Source organism: Schistocerca nitens, chromosome 2, assembly GCF_023898315.1.
Source record: "Schistocerca nitens isolate TAMUIC-IGC-003100 chromosome 2, iqSchNite1.1, whole genome shotgun sequence".
Taxonomy (NCBI): domain Eukaryota; kingdom Metazoa; phylum Arthropoda; class Insecta; order Orthoptera; family Acrididae; genus Schistocerca; species Schistocerca nitens.
The window spans coordinates 279,986,645-280,007,773 of NC_064615.1; the positions used below are offsets into that span (position 1 = coordinate 279,986,645).

The 21,129-nt window shown below is 43.0% G+C and overlaps 1 protein-coding gene across 1 annotated transcript in view; it reads left to right on the forward strand.

Moving 5' to 3' along the window:
• Positions 1 to 21,129, forward strand: part of LOC126234984 (uncharacterized) — a 187,844-nt gene that overhangs the window by 58,616 nt on the left and 108,099 nt on the right. Inside the window, exon 6 of the mRNA XM_049943723.1 lies at positions 12,690 to 12,865. Coding sequence (XP_049799680.1) covers positions 12,690 to 12,865 — 176 coding nt within the window. The remainder of the gene's footprint in view (positions 1 to 12,689; positions 12,866 to 21,129) is intronic.

The window sequence follows — 21,129 nt, forward strand, 5'->3', positions numbered from 1 at the left end:
AATATCGTCAAGACGTTTCAAGTGTCAGTTGTTGTCAGAACTGTTTCCTGTAGGATGTCAAATTAGACACGTTGTGTCGTCCAGTTTCCAAATTTGTTTCACTTGGCTACCAGTTTCGGTGATTTACTACGCCATCTTCAAGACCCTGACATACGTGAAGGAAGAATCCACCTCGATTCTGATAAAAACACGTCCAGCAGTACTGGTATAAGTAGATTTCTGCTTGCTGTAGCGATTATCCCAACCATCATGGTTGAAGTGACCGCTATGGCAAGCAGAAATCTACTATTACCAGTATTACTGGCCCCTGTTTTGATCAGAACCTAGGTGGAATCTTTCACCACGTAAGTCAGAGTTTTGAAGATGGCGTAGCAAAGCGCCGAAACTGATAGCCAAATAAAAGCGGCTCAAAGGGCGGCTGAAAGGTGTTTGGTTTGACATCCTATATCGAACAGCCGAGTCCCGCAACCATCTCTGAGAAGATGGACAATCAGAGTGTTCTTGTGTAGTTTTTGATGCATTACACTGGAGCTAAGTGAATTCGTACGTGGACAAATTTTTGGGGTTCGTATGTTGGATGCCTCCGTAACCATCTGTTCTATGTTTCAAGAGGCACAGTATTGAAGATTTATACCGTATACAGCGAAAGCAGAAAAACATCATACGAAATGATGAAAGTGTGCTTTGAATGACCGTGACAGACGGTCAGTAAAGAGGATTTTGACGAAAAATAAGGAGCTGACAGTTGCAAAAGTATCTGCAGAACTGAACATCCCTCTCCCAGACTCTTTCAACAGCAAAGCAATACTAAGTGATCTCCATAAAGGATTCGACTGTGGAACAATGGATGAAAGTCATTTGGTCGGATGAGTCTTGTTTCACACAGTTCCCTACTTCTGGCCAATTTACGTCCCAAGAGTGATACACGCCGGGTGTTGCTGTCCTCCTAGAAGAAAGGACTATGTTCAAACAGCACACATCATCCAAGACTATTCCCGGCGGGGTCAGGGATTTTCTCTGCCTCGTGATGGCTGGGTGTTGTGTGCTGTCCTTAGGTTAGTTAGGTTTAAGTAGTTCTAAGTTCTAGGGGACTTATGACCACAGCAGTTGAGTCCCATAGTGCTCAGAGCCATTTTGAACCATCCAAGACTGGTTTGGCGAGAACGAGGATAAATTGTAACGTCGCCCTTGGCCACTGTAATCATCAGATCTCAATATTCATGATCCCTAGTGGCCTGCTTTAGAGAGAGAACTACATGATCACTTTCCACTTCCATCCGTTTTTCCTGAACTTTCCACTGTTTTGCAAGAAGAATAGTTGTTGGTGATTTCCCTGAAAACTGTATAGGCCCTGTATTTATCCATTCCAACATGACTGGAAGCTGTTTTGAACGCCAATAGCTTTCGTACACTATATTACGCTTGGTAATGTGCTGTGCTTTTAGTGTTTCTTTTTTGTCCACTGCCTGTATAGCTATAAAAAGGTATACTTGATTTCACTTTCATATATAAGTATTCTGTTTTATACCATTAACTTAGCTATTTATTCAAGTACAGTGTGCACTAGGAACATTACCTATAAGCAGTTTGTTAGTAGTTGTGTCCTTGAGAAGAAACAAGTAATATGAAAGCATATGCCATTATCTGATTCAACGAAGACCAATTCACAAATTAAAATATTCAACCAAACGAAATAAAGGAACTTTGGTATGCCTTTCCCGATTCTTATATAAATTGCTGGCCATTTTCTACATTGTTTCGGCCACTAGTTCGACACACTCCCGGTTTTTGGTCCCGTGTCCCTCACTTCCCTCTCTTTGTCCACATTTTCCAGCCCATCTCTCCGTGCACCTGATCCTGCCACCACTTTCTGTCCATTAGCTCCTCCCCCAGCTCTTCCTCCATCTCCTCAGCCTCCTCTCTCTGACCATATCGTCCTCTCTGCTCTGTCTGTTCATGTCCTCTTCCTCCTCTCTCTGTCCATAACGTCCTCCCTCTCTCCCTTTTCCACCTGCACACTTCCCTCTACATCTCCCACGTGCCTCCTGCATCTCCCCCTACTCCTTCCTCTCCCCATAGACATACTCTTCCCAGTCCCCTCTCTTTTCCCATCTCCTCCTCCCCCTTCTTTCTCTGTTAAACTCCTCCTGCCATACTGTCTCTATCTCGTCTTGCCCCATTTAACTATACCTCATCCACCCCTCATCCTATCGATGTCTACCTTTCCCCATCTACCCATAGATCTCCTCCTCCCTCTCTCTCCCTGTCCATCTCATTCTCCTCTTCCCTCTGCCCCCTCCGGCGTCTTCTCTCTGCTCCTTCCCTTGTCCTCTCCTCCCTCTGTTCATCCACTCCCACTACCCAATCTCTGTCCATTTCTCCTGCCTCTGTCCCTCCTCTCCTCTATACTCCTCAAACTATGCCAAGGCATATAGCCCTTGTGAAAAGATCGATGAATCAATATATTATTGCTGCCACAACAAGCGTTTCTGTAAGCTGCCATACAAAGCAGGTCGATAAGGCAGGATGATGCTACTCCAACATAGCATACATGTCATGTGGGGTAGAGTAGACATCAGGGACTGGGAAAACCTTTCTTCCCTCTGACATGTAGGATGCCCTGCAAAGCACTTCGATGAGGCAGCCACATAACATGCTTCTCGTTTAGGCAGCCTCTATGGCTGAATCTGAAACAAACCTGTACCTTCTCCTGTACCTCTGCTCCTATTGGAGGTAGAATGTTACAAACATCACAGTACTGTTACTCATGAAGTTCGCTGTTTGTGTGCGAGATTATGTTGAAATCGATACAGGAGCCTGGAAGAAGATCCTCGACATACATATTTACATCCTTTTTGTCTGCTTTATGTATATCGTAGATTAAACATATACAAACAATCCAGCAATTTATAATTGATAAAGAAAACATGAAGTCCTGCAAGAATGGATAGTATTCAGTAAAATAACCATTTTTATCATGATCAGTGATTTCACCTTATAATTTGAAGCATTTTTCATCAAACAACAAATTGTCTACCCACTCTATCTTGTGTTTTCACGTGTAAGTTATCTCTGGAGTATCCCAAACTGTAGACCAGTGATAGTCTACCAAAATAGAGGAAATCTTCTTCTCTGCATATCTGTTCCCCATGACTACAGTATGATGAGGAATAGTTCATCATGTCAATAGCGGCACTGCGACTTTCAGAGAATAAGTCATGTCTCAGAGACATGTTATAGCCCACCTTTTCATAAAATGGTGACAGTTCACACACGAACTTCTTAAATTTTTTTGCTCCTTTATTTGCTAAGGAAATCAAACAAACACATTTAAAGCTTTCACAGGGAGCCTCATCACCTTATGACATTTCATCAAAATGCTTGTCTATCTGTGAGCTAACAATGGTACGGTCTTTGACTTTTAACTAACTTAGTCGTGAGAACTCTTTTCGTTAGTGTTTACAGGCCCTTCCTTCATGGTCCATTTTACTTACACTACAACTGCACAACATTACTTTATGTATAAACGATGAAGTAAAACGTTTCGGGATCAACTAGCAGTTCATCTAAGATTTTCTTCTCAACCGGCTGTAGTGAATTTCTTCCCGCCCAGTCAGTTTTGGTATAGTGAGGTGCATACGTTTTACTGTCCCACTTACAAGTGAAGCAGTAATACTTCCTGTAACAAAATTGGATGCCCAATAAAAGTGGAACTAACTTAAGGTGACCACAGGTTTAGCACTTATATTCGATGTACATGATGACTTCCAGTAAGCATTTCATATTTACATAAGAATCTTCCATGAGAACAGTATACTCAATTGAAACTGAAGGAAGCTCGCCACCAACGTGGGGGAGTTGGCAACATATTGCCTCTATCTTTTCTTATGGATGGAAATCTTGCAAAACAAAAATCAAATCAAAGTTTCACACCTCTCTGTGATATTCGTTATCGGCATAATAAAACTGATAAGCTTTACTCAACTTACATGTTGACTGCTGCGTAGTGTATTTGGTTTAACCATGCTTATTTAAGACACGTGGACATTCATACATTTGCGGAATAAATTTAAGAAACTTTTCTGTCAAAAGAAATGGACTATAGACTGCTTTTTTAGTTGCAAGATAGGTATATTTGAAAACTTCCATCAAAGGAATTTCTAATTATTCTTCAGATAATATCTACTTTTATACCTTGCAAAACTGAAACAATTTCTTCACCAACTTCTCAGCTAGTAATCGCACATTTTTGAAATATTAATGAAAGTCTACGATGAAATGTGAAAATGTTGTTCAAACGCTAAAACTTTTATTTAATTTTTTGCTCTAATACTTCACTTCAAAATTTCCTTATGTGACATAAAGGCACAATGGCTGTAAATGTGGTTGAACTTACATCTAAAGTTTAATGAAACCACAACAAGGGTATTCTGAATCACAAGAAAACTCGATATTTATTCTTTCTTTCTTTCTAACCCTTCCGTTTCCTCTTAGCGTTTCCGTATATCTCATAACTTATGAATGACTTACTACTGCTTGTGTATTTCGCATAGCATATAACCCTTAAGGTAAATTACTCATACATCTTCCCATTTTTCGTTATCACCAATAAAGTCATCAAAATGCTGGAAAAAAGTGGAGTATATGGTTCAGTATACACCCATTATGTTTGCAATAAGTTCTGAGGTCAACTTTTGTAACACCTTAATGAAGAACGTCAAAAGTAGTGAGAACACGAAAAGTGAAATTCCTTTATTTGTGACAAACAATATCGAAATATGGCCCCTATGACTTAAAGGCAAGCAAAACTTTGGGAATTGGTATTAAAATCGCTAAACACATAAGAACTTTACTAGGAAAGACACGCGGATTAACATCTGCGTTTCAAACCAAGTGTGCAAATAAATGTAATTTTATGTGAAATTCGTCCCATGCATTTTTCATGGCTCCACAAAAAGCACTGCAGGCACGGAATTCATTTTGTCCTGTCTTGTCCTGCCAATACAGTTTACTGCATACAGTGCGGTGAGCACCTTCACCATCTTCACTTTCGTTACCAACATCTACAACATCAGAATTTTAATCGAAATCTTCTTCAGCATCAGAATATTCCGAGGATTCACAAGAAGATAACTTTTTTCCCCCTTTGGTTTTCACAATCTGTCTTCTTTCTTGCAGATGGTTCCTCATCGTCTTATTTCTTCTGATGCGACTCCACACTATTATTTTTGTGAGATGAGCATGAGATGAGGGTAGCTAACGGTGTCGGATGGAAGTGCTTGGAAGTGCTTGGTTCGATGGCAGGCACAGACCGAGTTTCCTAGGTCTTGTGCATTGATTATCAACCTCAAAAGCACGTTCTGGCTGCATAAAATGAGCATCGAAGACATTTTCATCCAAGAGGAAAATTTCCCTGCATCTAAACCCATTGATGGCAGTTGACATATTTTCAGCTCTTGTGTAAGCATGGCCGATTGGAGTACCTGTCTGATACTGAATAACTACGCTATTTTTGCGCGAATCCTACCATTTTCCGGTTTCTTGGGCATAGTATGATTTTAGTGGGAACGTAGAAGATACGTCGAATACTTGCGTTTTATCAGAGCAGTGAGGAGGCAGACAATTTCCTCGGCCACGCTTAAAAACGTCGATATTGTGGGCGTGGGTCAAGTGGCCATCTAAAATAAGGTGCACTGGATCGTCGTTGGATGTTTTGACAATGCTGAAGAAGTGCTGGAAAAATTTCGTGAACAAGTCCAGCTGTATCCACCCAGAAGTATGAGCTGCTGCGACTGTATCTGGAGGAGTTCTGTCGAGTAATTCAGCCTTGAGTATCTTGCGTGGATAAATCATCATGGGCGGAAGAAACTGTGAGGATACGGATATGCTCGTCACAGGAGTCGCATGACAGCCACGTTCAGCAAAAGCAATTAGTGAACTTGAAGTTTGCCTTCCACACCAAAAACCTTTCTGGATTAATGCTAAACTAGCGTCAAGCCTGTTCCATCAACGTTTAAGTTTTTCATGGGATTTTGTTTCATTTTGTGCATTTCCGCTTTTAAAATCGTGAAAAATGTTACTGCATTCTCTCTTGTGAATCCATGGATTCTAGCTTTAGAGAGCTGCTGCGCTGTTCTAAAGATATGAAGATGGCTTCTGATGAACAGTTGCTACCGTTTCTTACGTGCGAGTCCTTGTTCAGAGTTACTCTATATTATTTCTAATAGCTTGCTGAAAAGCCATACGTTTAACGTCATTGGCATCAAAACCGTAATAATCCTTCTCCAGTGCTTTACGGTACTGGGAGAGTACTAGAAATAGTTGTACGCCATAACGCATATTTCAAAACTTCTGCAAATTCAGCGTTTTGGGCTTCCGAGTCTTTAAATATGTATTGTTGTCGGAATCCCAAATTCATGAACGGCTTGTTTAACATACATACTTTCCACTTTGATAGCTTCAGTCGCACTGAGTATTGAACTTTTATCCCAGTTTCGTCTTTCTCTCACCCGAAAATGGTAATAGCATCTACTTAAAGGTATTTACCTAACTGCGGCCATAATTAGATATGGCAGGAGGGCCGCATAGGAGAACGGCTCGCACAGTAAATGGCGCGCAATATCTAAATCTACAGTTCATGCAAATTAAATTCAACAAATCGAAGATATAGCAAAGAATACCGACTTTCTGTTATAAAAACTGGCTTTCCAGTACTTATATTTCACAATGAAAGATGTTCTGTAACTTCAACAAACCCAAAACTTCGTATTTTCTCTGGAAACAAAACACAAGAAACAGGGCTGTTACTGAAAAATCTTCTTCTTACACGCGTTGTAAGTGACTCAGCAGCGCCCACTGAAGAAGTTCGTGCGAATACTGCATGAATGCGTTACTTGCTGGAGAATTTAGAAAGGATGGTCATATTTGGGTACGGGGCCGTGTTTGGGTGCTTTACCTTAGTATTTCCTCTTTTGTAAGAAGCAGTTGTCTGATAAACTACGAAGTGCAGTATGTAAACTACCCATTACATCTGCATATCTTGTACCTCTACAAGGACTCTGTCGAAGTGCACCAGACACTTGCTGCGAATGCTACAGAAGTAGTAGGGTAGTGGGGGTGTCAGGACACTTTTGATATCAATTTGATATGAAAATTAATTAAATTGATAAAATTAATCACCCCTGCGTCCGCCTACCCCCTCCCCTCCCCTCCCACCCCCGCCCCTACCGTGGCCACCCCCGCCCTCATGAGTTTTCTCAGCTGCACGTGTGCCCCAGACACCTCCACCCCCTCCCCCATCCCCCACTCCACCCTCCCCAAACCTACCCTATTGGTGGAAATTTCTAATTTTGGCGGGAGTTTCGAATTTTGATGGAAGTTTCTTGGTTCCAGGGCTCTACCGACATCCAACCCCCCTCCCCATCTGGGAACTGGTTGTAAATTAAAAATTGGCAATACCATTTCCGGGACTCGAACCCTGGTCCTCCTGTGTGGAAAGCCCAAGTTCACTTCCCCCAACCCTATTAAATCACCAGAGGCACTTGGAATTGAACGGAAATTAAAAATGATGGTACCCTTTCTGGGACTTCAACCCTGGAGCTCCTGGATGGAAAGTCCAAGTGCACCCCCTACGACATGGAAACTGTTCAGACGAGGGAGAGGAAGGTTAGGTTAGTATGCTTTATTTATTTTGGATGGGAAACTGACACAAAGATCGATCCTCATTGCGTAATTAATCACAAAGATCAGGTCTAGTAACACAACTGTATGCATAGTACTACACAAGGACGGAAAAAACCGCAATACGCCACAAAAACTGACGATACCATACAACTGGTGTTATCATCCTGGGAAAAAAATTTGCAATACCACTCGAAACCAGCGACAGGCACACTCAAACTCTACCCTACGCCTACAAATTGGCGGGAAAAAGGCTGGAGTGTGAAGTACTATCTTTATTCTTTTTGGCAGGAAATATCTCCAACTGTCGAGATGCTGGTGTTCGACAGAGTGGAGTTTAAAAAGTGTATTTCCTGTAAGCATACGCTATCTATCGCTGTTTGACGTCTGAGTTCGCTACAGATGCCTGCTCAAAAACCATACTGCAGCCCAGGTAATCGAAGCCAATACACGCTATCACAGCTGATGGAAAAAATGCATCACAGTTCTAATTACACTTTGAAATTGTTGTGTAAAAACCAACACTAGTAATGAATTGGACATCATGCAACACATGTATTGGGGAAAATCGTCGTCCTAAAAGACTGCAGAGGAGGCTGTAGTTGAACGTGCGTTCTCCTCGATGTACAATCACAAAACCGAGTCCCTCTTCCCTCACTCCCTCCATCCACCTATAGGGTGGATGGACGGCTGGAGGGAGCTACTCCGCCAGCAGCCTCGTGTCATGTGCTGACCGCTGTCTGCCTTGAATCGATGGTCCTTCACATAGGTATGAAAAGGGGGTCACTATACTTTCAACTACCTAGTTTCAACTACTTTTAAAGGTCATCCAACTACCCACTTTCCACAACCGTAATACTTGCCCATGGATCATTGTATATAGGAAATGTCTCAGGAATTTTGGTAGATCAGTGAATAAGACGAGCAAATATTCTAGTACCAAATGTTTATTAACTTACGCGTATACATTTATGTACAGAAAACCACTCTTCCCTTATTTTTGGTTGGAGTAGCTTTAATAATATCCAATTTAATTTTTAACTTATAGATTAAATCCGCATCTGAATCATCTATTTCCTTCTCCATCCAGTAATTAAACAAATACAGAGAAGTTATGTCTTCGAACTCCAGTATATATCTCGCGGTGGCTAAGCGGTTCTAGGCGCTTCAGTCCAGAACCGCGCGACTGCTACAGGCTCAAGTTCGAATCCTGCCTCGGGCATGGATGTGTGTGATGTCCTTAGGTTAGTTAGGTATACGTAGTTCTAAGTTCTAAGGGACTGATGACCTCAGATGTTAAGTCCCATAGTGCTCAGAGCCATTTTTGAACCAGTATGTATCTATTTTTTTTCCTGTAAACTAACCATTTTATGACTTTAACAATTACTTCTGTTCCTTCTGGTCGTTCTTTTAGACGAGAGCATTCGGGGACTAATTTTTCTTTTATTTCCTGCATGACACTGTGGTTATAACACTCCACATCCTCCTGGGTGTAGGGTTCAAGTTCTTCTGCTGCACATTCTTACCGTATTTTGGTATACAACTTTAAGTTTACAACTTTTGCAAACGAATTACCATTAAAGTTAGTTATTGCGTTGATTTTAAGCTCTGAAAAGGTATGTTCTGTTGCTGAATGTATGACATCGAGCCCACCACATACATATAATGTATCCATCCTTTTTAAGCAGCTCTAAGGGGGAATGGAGTTTGTTAAACAGTTTTTTCGTGTGTCCTTTTACATAGTAAACATGCTCCCGTCCTTCGTTTTCGGCCAGTATTCCAACATATGGCAACTTACCTCTGCTCTTTATAGTAAACGCTATTATCTTGATTCCCCAGTCGTAGCTAGATTTGTCTATACACTGTGTTTAAAGCCATACGTAAATACATCCACTATAGCCTCTTCCTTTTCAATTTGCAGCTTATATTTTTCCTTTACAGCAGTCGTCTTCTCTGTATAATCTAGTTTTTTTTTTTTCTTTACTTCGATGTCTTTAGTTCCAGTTTCCTTTTCCGTGCACATAACTCATTAACTGTACTTAAAAGTGTAATTTCTTTAACGGGAAATGGTTTAAGTCTGTGTGATGTATACACTCTTTTTCGTAGGACTTGTGGAATGACGTCGCTAGTGTCAACCAGTCCCAATTCCGCAGTATCTCTATCGGACGGTATTGAGGAGAACAGTGCTGTAGACTGAGAAAAATAAGTTTCGTCTGCTTTAATATAACACTTCTGTATAATATTTATATTGTATTTATTTCAGTCATAGTTAAGAATCTCCTCATAATTTATAGGTAGATAATTAAATATGTGTGCAGACAGAACATAGCGATAATCTTTTCTCTGTCTGGAATATCTGGAAGACTTACTTGTAAGCCTGTAAATTCTCGGGTATGCTTAGTACCGCAGTTCACAAATTGCAGAACGTTATAAAACACAACGCAACAGTTATTCTGTACGTCATCCGTTAATTGACGCCACATTGAAGCAAGAGGCACAGAGTAAAGTGGAGCACATTGTAAATACTGTTTATTGGTGTCTGATACACGTAAAACTCGTGCACAGGGTCGAATACACGATCCATTCTGTAATTGTATATTGTAGCCATGTTATTTAAAACAAGGAAGACCTAAAAGTTTCTGGTAGTCACATGTCTGGACACTTTATAAAATCTATCATGTGGTTACCAATATCTTGAGAACTGAGATATAAATTTATTATATATGTTTATTCTACAGTTGGAGCTTAACCACTTTATACAGTCTATTGCAAATGTCTTATCGTTGTCCACAATCACATTCCTGCTGCCCTGGTGATCTCCTTCAGTGCAGAAGTCCTGGCTTGATATTAAGTAGTCGCACACCTCCATTTTGTTACAAAGTCCGGCGAAGTCTTGGGTTATGTCCAAATCCAAAAGGTCATTGTCGTCTACACGTAGCTGTTGTAATATTCGAGGGAGCTACTCCATAAGAACATCCATTTTTACGTCACATAATTCCACTTTATATGGTATAACAACAGGATTTTTATATTTCTTCGAAGTAGTTTCCAGTGCTTCCTTGCCGATTTTCTCCCGTATCCCTCTTGCTGTGACACAGTCGTTTCCGTGTAAGAGAAAAGGCAGCTTCGCCTTGACACCACGTCTTACAGTGACGAAATCGGAAAATTTACCACGTTTGAAATAGTTAAATGAGCCACACATCTTCTACTATAACATTACAGATCGTCCTCTTTCTAAGTGTACTTGACAGTCCTCTTGGTCACAGAATTTAATCACCATAAGATCATCGCAAAACAGTTCTGTAATAGGTGTAAGCACTTTTACATTCTTGTCGCCAAGTAGTTTGCTATTTTCGGTCTAATTTATGTTGCCATTGTCAGTAGACAGATTATCCAGGTTCAGCTGTAATAACCACAAACCAAAGCGTTCGTCCGTTGGTCTTGTCTTCCTCCCTAGTCGCTGAGGGATGTTCAGCATTTCAATGTTGACACTTCCAATTACCGAAGAAGACTGATCAGTTGCGCCTGTCAAGCCTTCTTTTATACTCTAAATATCGAAGATGATTGCACTTCCGGTCACTTGATTTTCGGTCATACACTTTGCTTAACTCCTAGCAAAGTTCGCTATTTTGTGTGCAAGGTGTCCGTGGCAGGAAGGAAGACCGCCCCTCGTAAGTACCACCCTTATGTATGCGATAGAACCAACGTATTTGCCGGAATGTGTGGTACTGCACTGTACTTGAAAAGTTTTTGGACAGTATAGTACAGTGCAATATCCACATGGTAAAGTGTGGGGCTATACTTGTACATGGTTTCGCATGGGTGGTAGAGCATGGCGTTCGCACAGTACCTTATAGCGCTGCACCCGGACACGGTTTCCCGAGTGGTGGTACAGTGCAATAGACAGTCGTAATAGCGTAGCACTATACCCAACCATGATATCTGGATTATGCGGTTTAGGGGAGGTGTGTGTGTGAATTCCTAAGGGACCAAACTGCTGAGGTCATCGGTCGCTAGACTTAACACGCTACTTAAACTAACTTATGCTAAGAACAACACATACGCCCATGCCCAAGGGAAAACTCGAACCTGTTGCGGGAAGGGCTACGTAGTCCGTGACATGGCGCCTGAAACAGCGCGGCCACTCCGCGCCGCACGATCATGTTCGACAATGCTGTACATTACCTCATATGGCGGGAGTTCGGAACTCCTAATGTACCCAGGATCGTTGCCGAATACGACCATTTTGGTCGTCCTGGTGATGTTGTATGGGGATGAATAGTGTTGTATGGGCGTACTGACCTTCAAATCTTTGAACACTGGTTACGGTTTTTGTCACGCAATATTCCTTCCGCATGTGCGTCTTTTCAGGTGGGCATTCGGCTCTCATTTTATTTTGATGGTTGACAAAGCGCTATGGCATCAAACAGTGCAGGTGGAAGAAATGTTGGAACGGAAATATATTCAGCAAATGGACTGGCCTTGCCGTTCCCCTGGCGTCAATATCATCCAACATGAGAGGGATGCGGTGGGAAGACGTACTGCAGTACGTTCACGTGCACCAACGACACACAGCAGTTGTAAACTGCGCTAGTGTAGGAATGGAACGTCGTATCACAACTCCCTCCCGAATTTGTGGCCAACAAGCAAGCACGTTGCAAAGCATGCATTGCCACCCGTGGCAGTCACACAACTAATTAAAATACACATCCTGTCCATGGTACCACAATGAGTCATGATGATGTCAATGCAGTTATTATCTTTGACTGAAAGTGTAATTGCTGTTCATCTCATAGCATGTGTCTTTCAGTTAGCCTCTGTATGTTCTATGTGCGATACAAGTTTCATCGAACTATGTCACTTCGCAGTGAGACATCATGCGCAAGTTACTTTCGTTCCTAATTTTTGTACACCAATGTAAGACTCTTCAGACATATTGCGAATGTCAACACATATATGCTGAAGACACGTGTGGACCGCCTTAACCCGTGTGTGGTGCTGTCCTGCAGGTCAAAAGTTCGGCCTGGTGGAGGTGAAGGCCTGTCTGGTGGCGCTGCTGTCGCGCTTCGAGTTCCGCCGCTGCTCGCGCTCTCTGGACAGCCCCGTGCCGCTGGAGCCTCGCAAGATCATCCTGGCCGCTACCGGCGGCCTCTACGTGCGGGTCACGCCCAGGGCCTGGCTGCCTGTCAGCTAGCCGCCTGAAGACGCGCTGTGCGCCGAAACGTCGCAGCGGGAGCTCTAATGGGCTCATATACACTTAAGGCAGCAGCCCGAAGTCATCCCAGGGATGGGCAGTGGACTGTACGTGCGGATGGCTCTCTTACCTAGTTACCAGATTATGAGCGGCGTTGTAAAAATGCCACAACTGGGAACTGCACCACTGTCGCACTAGGAGTAAGACACCCACAACGTTAGCGCCGCACATCTAATCACTTGAGGATGCTCAGGGTATCGTGCAAAGTTACAGTAGGAATTCCAGTGGTGTACCGCAGTCTCAAAACAGCACGTTTCCACTGCAGGTGTGCAGACAGGCAATACTTACCAGCCACTTCAAGGGCCTGACTGCCTGTCATCTAATCTGAAGACATGCTACATTACACAAACGTCACTCTCGGAGCTGCAACAGAATCCTTCTTCTCCAAGCTCAGAGAAATTTGAGTCGTGCATCATCATCTTAGCTTTTGACAGCAGGCAGCACTGGAGGCGTCGTTTCGAGGGTCTATCTACCTCTGCGTGAAACATAGCATCACCGAAATGTCACTGCTGGAGTTCCTACATCAGACACTTTTCTCTCAGTTCTATGACATGAAGGGTATACAAGATTTATCTTCCTTTGGGTAGCGACATGAACGTGCAGGTCACTTCAGAAACCTTGTTCCTTCTTGTCTCAAGATGTGCACTATTGCACGAACGTCACAAGGGCTAGTGTATCACGCTTGCATATTCGACAGTCCCGTAATGAGTGACTAAGAGAAGAAGGTAGTATGTATGAGTCACTTCCCAGGAATTCGTGTGTCAAATCTGGGCACTTGAGGTCAATCAGATGCGTTGAAACATCGGACTTCTAGTTTCTTTCAACTCACGCAGTTCCTTTGAATCTGCGCAAAACAATCGAGGTGGCAGCAGGTACGCTGTACATTCAGGTCCTTCTCAGTACCTGACGGCCTTACATTTCTTCATGAAAACGCACAGCACTGCAGAAATGTCCCATTGTCACGCTTTTTCTTTACTAATGTGCCCCTGATGGCTGGTATAATCATTTGACGGCAGCCAGCTAACATCCAGTTCGTGTCTGCCCGGGGACTGGGTATTTGTGTCGTCCTCATCATTTCATCATCATCATCATCATCATTATCATCATCATCATTCGTGATAGTGGCAACATTGGACTGTGTAAAAATTGGGACTTTCTACGGCGCTTTTAACTGCTCAGTTGAGTGCTCCACAAAGCAAACATCATCATCATCACCCAGTTCGTGGCTACCTTATACATAGTTATCTGGAGATATATGGTGTTGCAGAAACGTCACAAGGGGGACCTTTATAATAGTAGTACATAATTCTGAGGACAATCCTCGTAGCGGCCAGCAGGCAGCACATATGAGCCATTACGAGGGTTGGGTATGTCATATTTACTCACCTGAAGATGAGATGTGTGATGAAACGTTGCTGTGGGGGATAGAGCGGACTGCTGGCTACACTAGTCCACTAGATCGGAGCAATATCATCATGGTAGCGGCAAGTGGGCCTCACATGGTCACTCATAGACGCATCTGGAGATACTGCACTGCATTGCAGAAACTTCTAAATGGAACATTCAGGAAAGTCGCGTGGTGCTCCAGAAGCTCCATGCGACCAGAGTCGCTCAAGATAGTCACGTCTCTATGGTGTGCACATCGTCACTCCTTGGGGCAGGCTACGTCTCACCTAGTCGCCTGAATTCGTGCTGTGTCACAGAAACATCAGACTGGCGGGCTTCAGCACAATCGGAAGGACTCTACCAGTAGCGATGAACCATTGGAGGTTCCACATTTCATCGTGACGGTGGCCAGAGCATGCAACTAGTCATTTGAAGATGCAAAGCGGTGCAGAAACGCCATAGTAAACTCTATAGCAGAGATTCCTAGTCTTCTGGCAGTGCCATGCCACTGATTCTGGCAGCAGCTGCAAGCAGTGTGAGGCTACGCTTCATGTGGTCACCTGATGACTTGCAGCGAAACAGAAACGTCGCAGTGCGAGTTCCAGCAAAATTATGCTCTTTTGGCGGTCCCACTCGGCTGGAAGCGCTTCGTGACGTCCTTAGCAGTGGCCGGCAGACACTGGCTTTGTGTAACACCCAGAGCAGTGCTGTCACCAAACCACGCAGCTGAAGATACTTGGTGTTGCACAGACGTCGCAATGGAGTTCATCATCTGCTCTTCTTAGGGAGACACCTGAGAGGCGAATACAGTTCATCGAGTGAGGTATTATATACGTCGCTTAGCTGAGTGATTTGTGTAATTATGACCGTACTCAAATAACTGAGGAATATGACATGCCCCAAGCACTTAATACCCACGAACACATGGAAAAGCCAGAATTTATGCACTACCTTAGAAAGTCATTGCTTGGAATCAGTTGAGGTTTTATTTCTGCCACTTTTTCTTAGTTCTGAGCCCTGTCTGTTTAGGACAGCGTTAATTTTACTGAAGATTGTGGTATATTAGTTTGTTTTCTACAAAACTGTCAGCAGTGCATATGTAATAATTAGAAATAAGGAATAAAATAAACGATTTTCTATTACGAGGCTACAATTATTTTAATTCTCTCGAGCAGCCACCTATGTGCACATGGAGAAAGTAAGTAGTATGCAAAGTTCCATGTCTACGTAATGGTAAAGCTTGAGATGAAAATCTAGAACATGCTATTGAGGGAGCCGATTTTCTCCAGTTCATGCAAACAGTCAATTTATTCGTAGAGGAAAATGAAAAAAATGAGTGACAGGAAATGAAGGCTACGCTTATTACTTGATATCCCTGGGGTGCATAAAACGCAAACATAAAATACATTCAAGAGAACAGATGGAACCAATACTATTCCAAACATGATGGTGGATGTTTCAACACCTCGTCTTTGTAATCCTTCAGTTTTCCCTGTGCTTAGTTCCTCTTTCTCACAGATGCTTTTCCTGGTAAATGCCTGACTTTGTGTGTGTGTGTGTGTGTGTGTGTGTGTGTGTGCGGTTCCTGAGTACATCTGCTCCAGACGAATTTAACAGTATTCGCCAACAGTAATTTACCACTTTGTAGAATAGTGATTGCAAAGAATACCTTTTGCGTTACAAACAACAACGGCTATATCTGAAGTGACATTCCATGCTTTCTCTGCCAAATTGATGGTTTCCAATTATTGTGTTTATGTTCGAATTAATGGTGTTATTGTATTTCCACGATGTTTGAACAGCATCCCGATTTGTCTTCGCCTGACGTCGAGAGCGGTTTTCGCTGCCAGCTGCAGGATTAAGCTGACACTGCCGCAGGTGACACTGCTAGGAGAGAACTGTTAAAATCCCTCTGGTAGGCAGGGCGAGGTCGTCAACAGCATTCATATTTCATTCTGGATGTTGGTAAATGTGAAAATATATCGTAAGTTATGTTTACAAACAGACTTTATGCATATAAAAAAATGAGAACACTCAGTGTTATTGTTGCTCTGAGATAGAGAAAATGGCACAAGAGAGGAGTCCGGGGCAGCTGCATGACACCAGTCAGAATCAAAAAGAAAAGTGAATAACTAAAATACCTGTACACTTATATGAATGCGTGGTGTCTGTTTTATCGGTCATGTCAGAGGGAATAGACACCATTCGTTCTTTCGGACGAGGAACCCATAGCTGTGGTACATTGTATGTAAATTGAAGATGGAGGGAGCAGAAGGGAAAGGGAAGGGAAGGGACTGTTGATATCAGTTGCATCGGGCCTTGAGGCGGAATCAGCGGCGATGAGTGAAAATTTGTGCCCGACAGAGGTTTGAAACCGGGATTTCCTGCTGACTATGCAGTTGGGGTAACCATTGCGGCACGCAGACACAGAGTTCATGGCAACTGCGCGGACTACCTCGGCGCACCTCTCGGCCGGCCAACACTCCCACCTAGCGCCACCCATCCGCAGTCTCTGTCCATATCTCCCATGCTCGCTACTTAGAGATTGCCGCAAGAAGTCGGACTTAATTGTAAAGAATGTGGATTCGTTGCCTTCCTTTGGCCCCCGACTGCTGTAACTGGTCCTGTAAATCCCGAATATTTGTACTGGGACGGAGTCGACGTCAAACTGGTGTCACCTATGCTGTGTCAACGGCAGATCAGGGGACCATGCGCCACAGGACTACGTCAACATCGCGTAGAAATTTCGCAGGGCCAAGTGGCATGTGTGAAGGAGCATTGTCCTACAGAAAAATGACACCACGACACTGCCGCGTAAGGGGACGCATGATGTCGCTGACGGGCCACTGTGCCGTCGTACTTCCATCTATCACTACCAGCCGTCACGTGGATGCGTATCCAATGGCTCACCACACCCAGAGAAACATTGCTGTACCTCTCCGAAGCACTGAAGAAATGGTGCTTCTTCCCAATCGGGTGCCATACTGGCCAACAATGGTCGTCTGTTGTAGTGCAAAACTGCTGCTCAACAACACAGAACACAGTGCGACGCCATTCATGAGCAGTTCATACACCCAGGTCACACACCTCTTCAGATTCTGTCGCTTGCAGAGTCGTGCTAACAGCAGCTTTATATTTTTTCTTTTTCGTTTTTTTTGAATCATCAGTCTTCTAACTCGTTTGATGTGGCCCACCAATCATCTCCAGTGCAAACCTTGTAATCTAACAGTAGCAATTCCAACCTATGTCCTGAATTATTTGCTTTATGTATTCGAATCTGTCTTCCTCTACAGTTTTTACCTTCAGAAGCTCCTTCTAGAACCATGGAATTTATTCCCTCACTTCTTCACAGATGTCCTGTCACCCTGCCTCTTCTTCTTGTCAGTGTTTTCCATTTGTCTCTTTCCTTGCTGATTCTTCCTTTCCTCCACGTCCCTTACCATATTACTCTCAAATGCTTCAATTCTCTTTTGTTCAGGATTTCCCACACACCTTGTTTCATTACCGTACATTACCGTGTTACAAACACACAGTCTCGGAAATTCCTTCCTGAAATTAATATCTTTGTTAGATACTGACAAACTTCTCTTCGCCAGGAATGCCCTTTTTGCCAATGCTTTGTGTGTCCTACTTGCTCCGTCCATCATGAACGCTGCCAAAATAGCAAAATTTCTTAACTTAGTCTACTAGGTTAGCCCTAAATGTGATGGAAGTTTCTCGCTGTTCTAGTTTCTTCAGCTTCTCATTACTTTCCTCTTTTCTCGATTTACTCTCAGTCTGTACTCATTAGACTGTTTATTCCATTCAATAAATCCTGTAACTGAGCTTTACTTCCATTGAGGATAGCAATGTCATCAGCGAATCTTATCATTGATATCTTTTCACCCTCAATACATCCCACTCTTAAATATTTCTTTTATTTCCGTCACTGCTTCTTCCATCTGTAAATTGGAAGGAAGAGGCGAAAGACCACATTCTTGCCTCACGCCCTTTTTAATCTGAGAACGTCTTTGTAGATGTTATTCGTGTCTTATTGTTCCCTCTTAGTCTTGGAACATATTGTGTATTGCACGTCTTCCCCTACAACTTAACCCTATTTTTCTCAGATTTTCGAACATCTTGCATCAGTTTACACTGTCGAACGCTTTTTCCCAATCGACAAATCCTATCAACGTGTCTTAATTTTTCTCCAATCTTGCTGCCATTAACGACCGGAACGTCAGAATTGCCTCCCTGATGCCTTTGCCTTTCCTAAAGCCAAATTGGTCGTCATCTAACAGATTCTCAGTTTTCTTTTCCTATCTTCTATATATCTTTCTTGTCAGCATAATGGATGCATGAGCTGTCATGCTGATTGTGCGATAATTCTCGCACTTGTCAGCTCTTGCTTTCTTCGTAATTCTGTAGATGATGCTTTCCAAAACTCTAATGGAATACCCTTAAACCGTTTATTAACGACACTGTCCACAGTTTCAATACTTATGGCAATCAAGTAGGGCGCACCTATGGACGAGGGATAGCGTCTTTGATTCATGATCAAAACATGTACGGTCCCAGGTTCTAATCACGCCGCTGCTTAAATTTTGATTGATAATCAGCATTTTTGGCCGATGACCTCCGGCATAAGAAGTCACCCTCATTCTGCCAACGGCCTTGTCAATGAGAGCGGAGGTTCAGGGCACTCTCTTGTCCTGGGGGGGGGAGGCGGACTGGTGGAAGAATCATCAATGATCAACGGCATGAGGATGCAGGATGCAGAAGGCAATGGAATCCACAGCATTAAAGACACACTACGTGTATCCACAGGACATGTGGCCTGTAATTGATGAAGTATCATGATGATTTCTCCATTGACAAAAGATTCCGGAATAGTCCCCCATTCGAATCTCCGTGAGGGGACTGCCAAGGGGGAGCTTACGGTGAGAAAAAGATTCACTAATCAATGGCAGGATAACGTACTACGCGTCGGGGCGTGGAATGTCAAAAGCTTGACCGTCGTAGGAAAAGTAGAAAATCTGAAAAGGGAAATGCAAAGGCTCAGTCTTGAATATGTGGAAAACACTGATCAGGATAAGGGGCAGGATGATAGGACATGTGTTAAGACATGTGTAAATGACTTCCATGGTACTAGAGGGAGGTGTAGAGGGCGGAAACGGTAGAGGAAGACAGTGTCTGGAATACGTCCAGCAAATAACTGTGGACGTAGGTTTAAAGAGCTACTGTAAGATGAAGAGGTTAGCACAGGAGGAGAATTCGTGGCGGACCGCATCAAACGAGTCGGAAGACTGATAATCCACTGCATAAAAAAAAAAAGGAAGTAGTTTCTAACCTCTCAGTTTCATTTTCAATCCTGTCCTACTGAGCCTACAAAAAGCGATACATAGTTATCAGTGAACAGTGAATATAAAAGTGGTATTACAACAAAAAGTTCAAATTTGAGAGAAATGTAAGGTTTTTAACTAGAAGCCTAGTATAAATATTGCAACTGTTGACAGAATGTTAAGAAACGCTTTGAGAAATTTGACAAAGTCACTGGTTCCCTGCATGTTTGCAGCATTGTAGGGTCTTGGATCAGTTACAAAATGTATAAACGGTACATGTACGCGTTTACTTTATGACATCGATTTAGTCGACATTTCTTAAAGTTAGCAGTATCTATTGATTTGCTCTTGGTTCACACATTGCTTTAGAAAACAAAACTTATGTCCTCCAGTAACGTTAATTCTACACCACTTCACAAATTTAGCCACAGGTAACAACTTCCACAGGCTTTAAAAACTTAATGAAGCAAAGAGCAAGATTAAAGCTACGTTCTAAGAGTTGGAGTTGGAGCAGAGAGTTTATTTCTTCAGCACATTGTTTTGCACATTGGCGACAGTAAGTACAGATCAATTTATATGATACACTATGTAATCAAAAGTATCCGGACCCCCCCCCCCCAAAAACATACTTTTTTCATATTAGGTGCATTGTGCTGCCACGTACTGCCAGGTACACCATATCAGCGATCTCAGTAGTCATTGACATCATGAGAGAGCAGGATGAGGCGCTCCGTAGAACTCACGGACTTCGAACGTCGTCAGTTGATTGGATGTCATTTGTGTCATACGTCTGTACGTGAGATTACCACACTCCTAAACATCACTAGGTCCACTGTTTCCGATGTGGTAGTGAAGTGGAAACGTGAAGGGACACGTACAGCACGAAAGCGTACAGGCCGACCTCGTCTGTTGACTGACAGAGACCACCGACAGTTGAAGAGGGTCGTAATGTGTAATAGCCATACATCTACCCAAACCATCACACAGTAATTACAAACTGCATCAGGAGTTACTGCAAGTATTATGACAGTTAGGCGAGAGGTGAGAAAACTTGGAATTAATGGTCGAATGGCTGCTCATAAGAAACGCATCACGCTGGTAAATGTCAGACGACGCCTCGCTTGTTGTAAGGAGCGTAAATACTGGACGATTGAACGGTGGAAAAACCTTGTGTGGAGTGAAGAACCACGGTACACAATGTGGCGATCCGGTGGTAGGTTGTGGGTATACGAAAGCCCAGTAAACGTCATCTGCCAGCGTGTGTAGCGCCAACAGTAAAATTCGGAGGCGGTGGTCTTATGGTATGGTCGTGTTTTTCGTGGAGGGAACTTGCACCCCTTATTGTTTTGCGAGGCACTGTCACAGCACAGGCCTACACTGATGTTTTAAGCACCTTATTGCTTCCCACTGTTGAAGAGCAATTCAGGAATGGCAATTGCATCTTTCAACACGATCGAGTACCTGAGGAGTGCTTACACGACAATAACA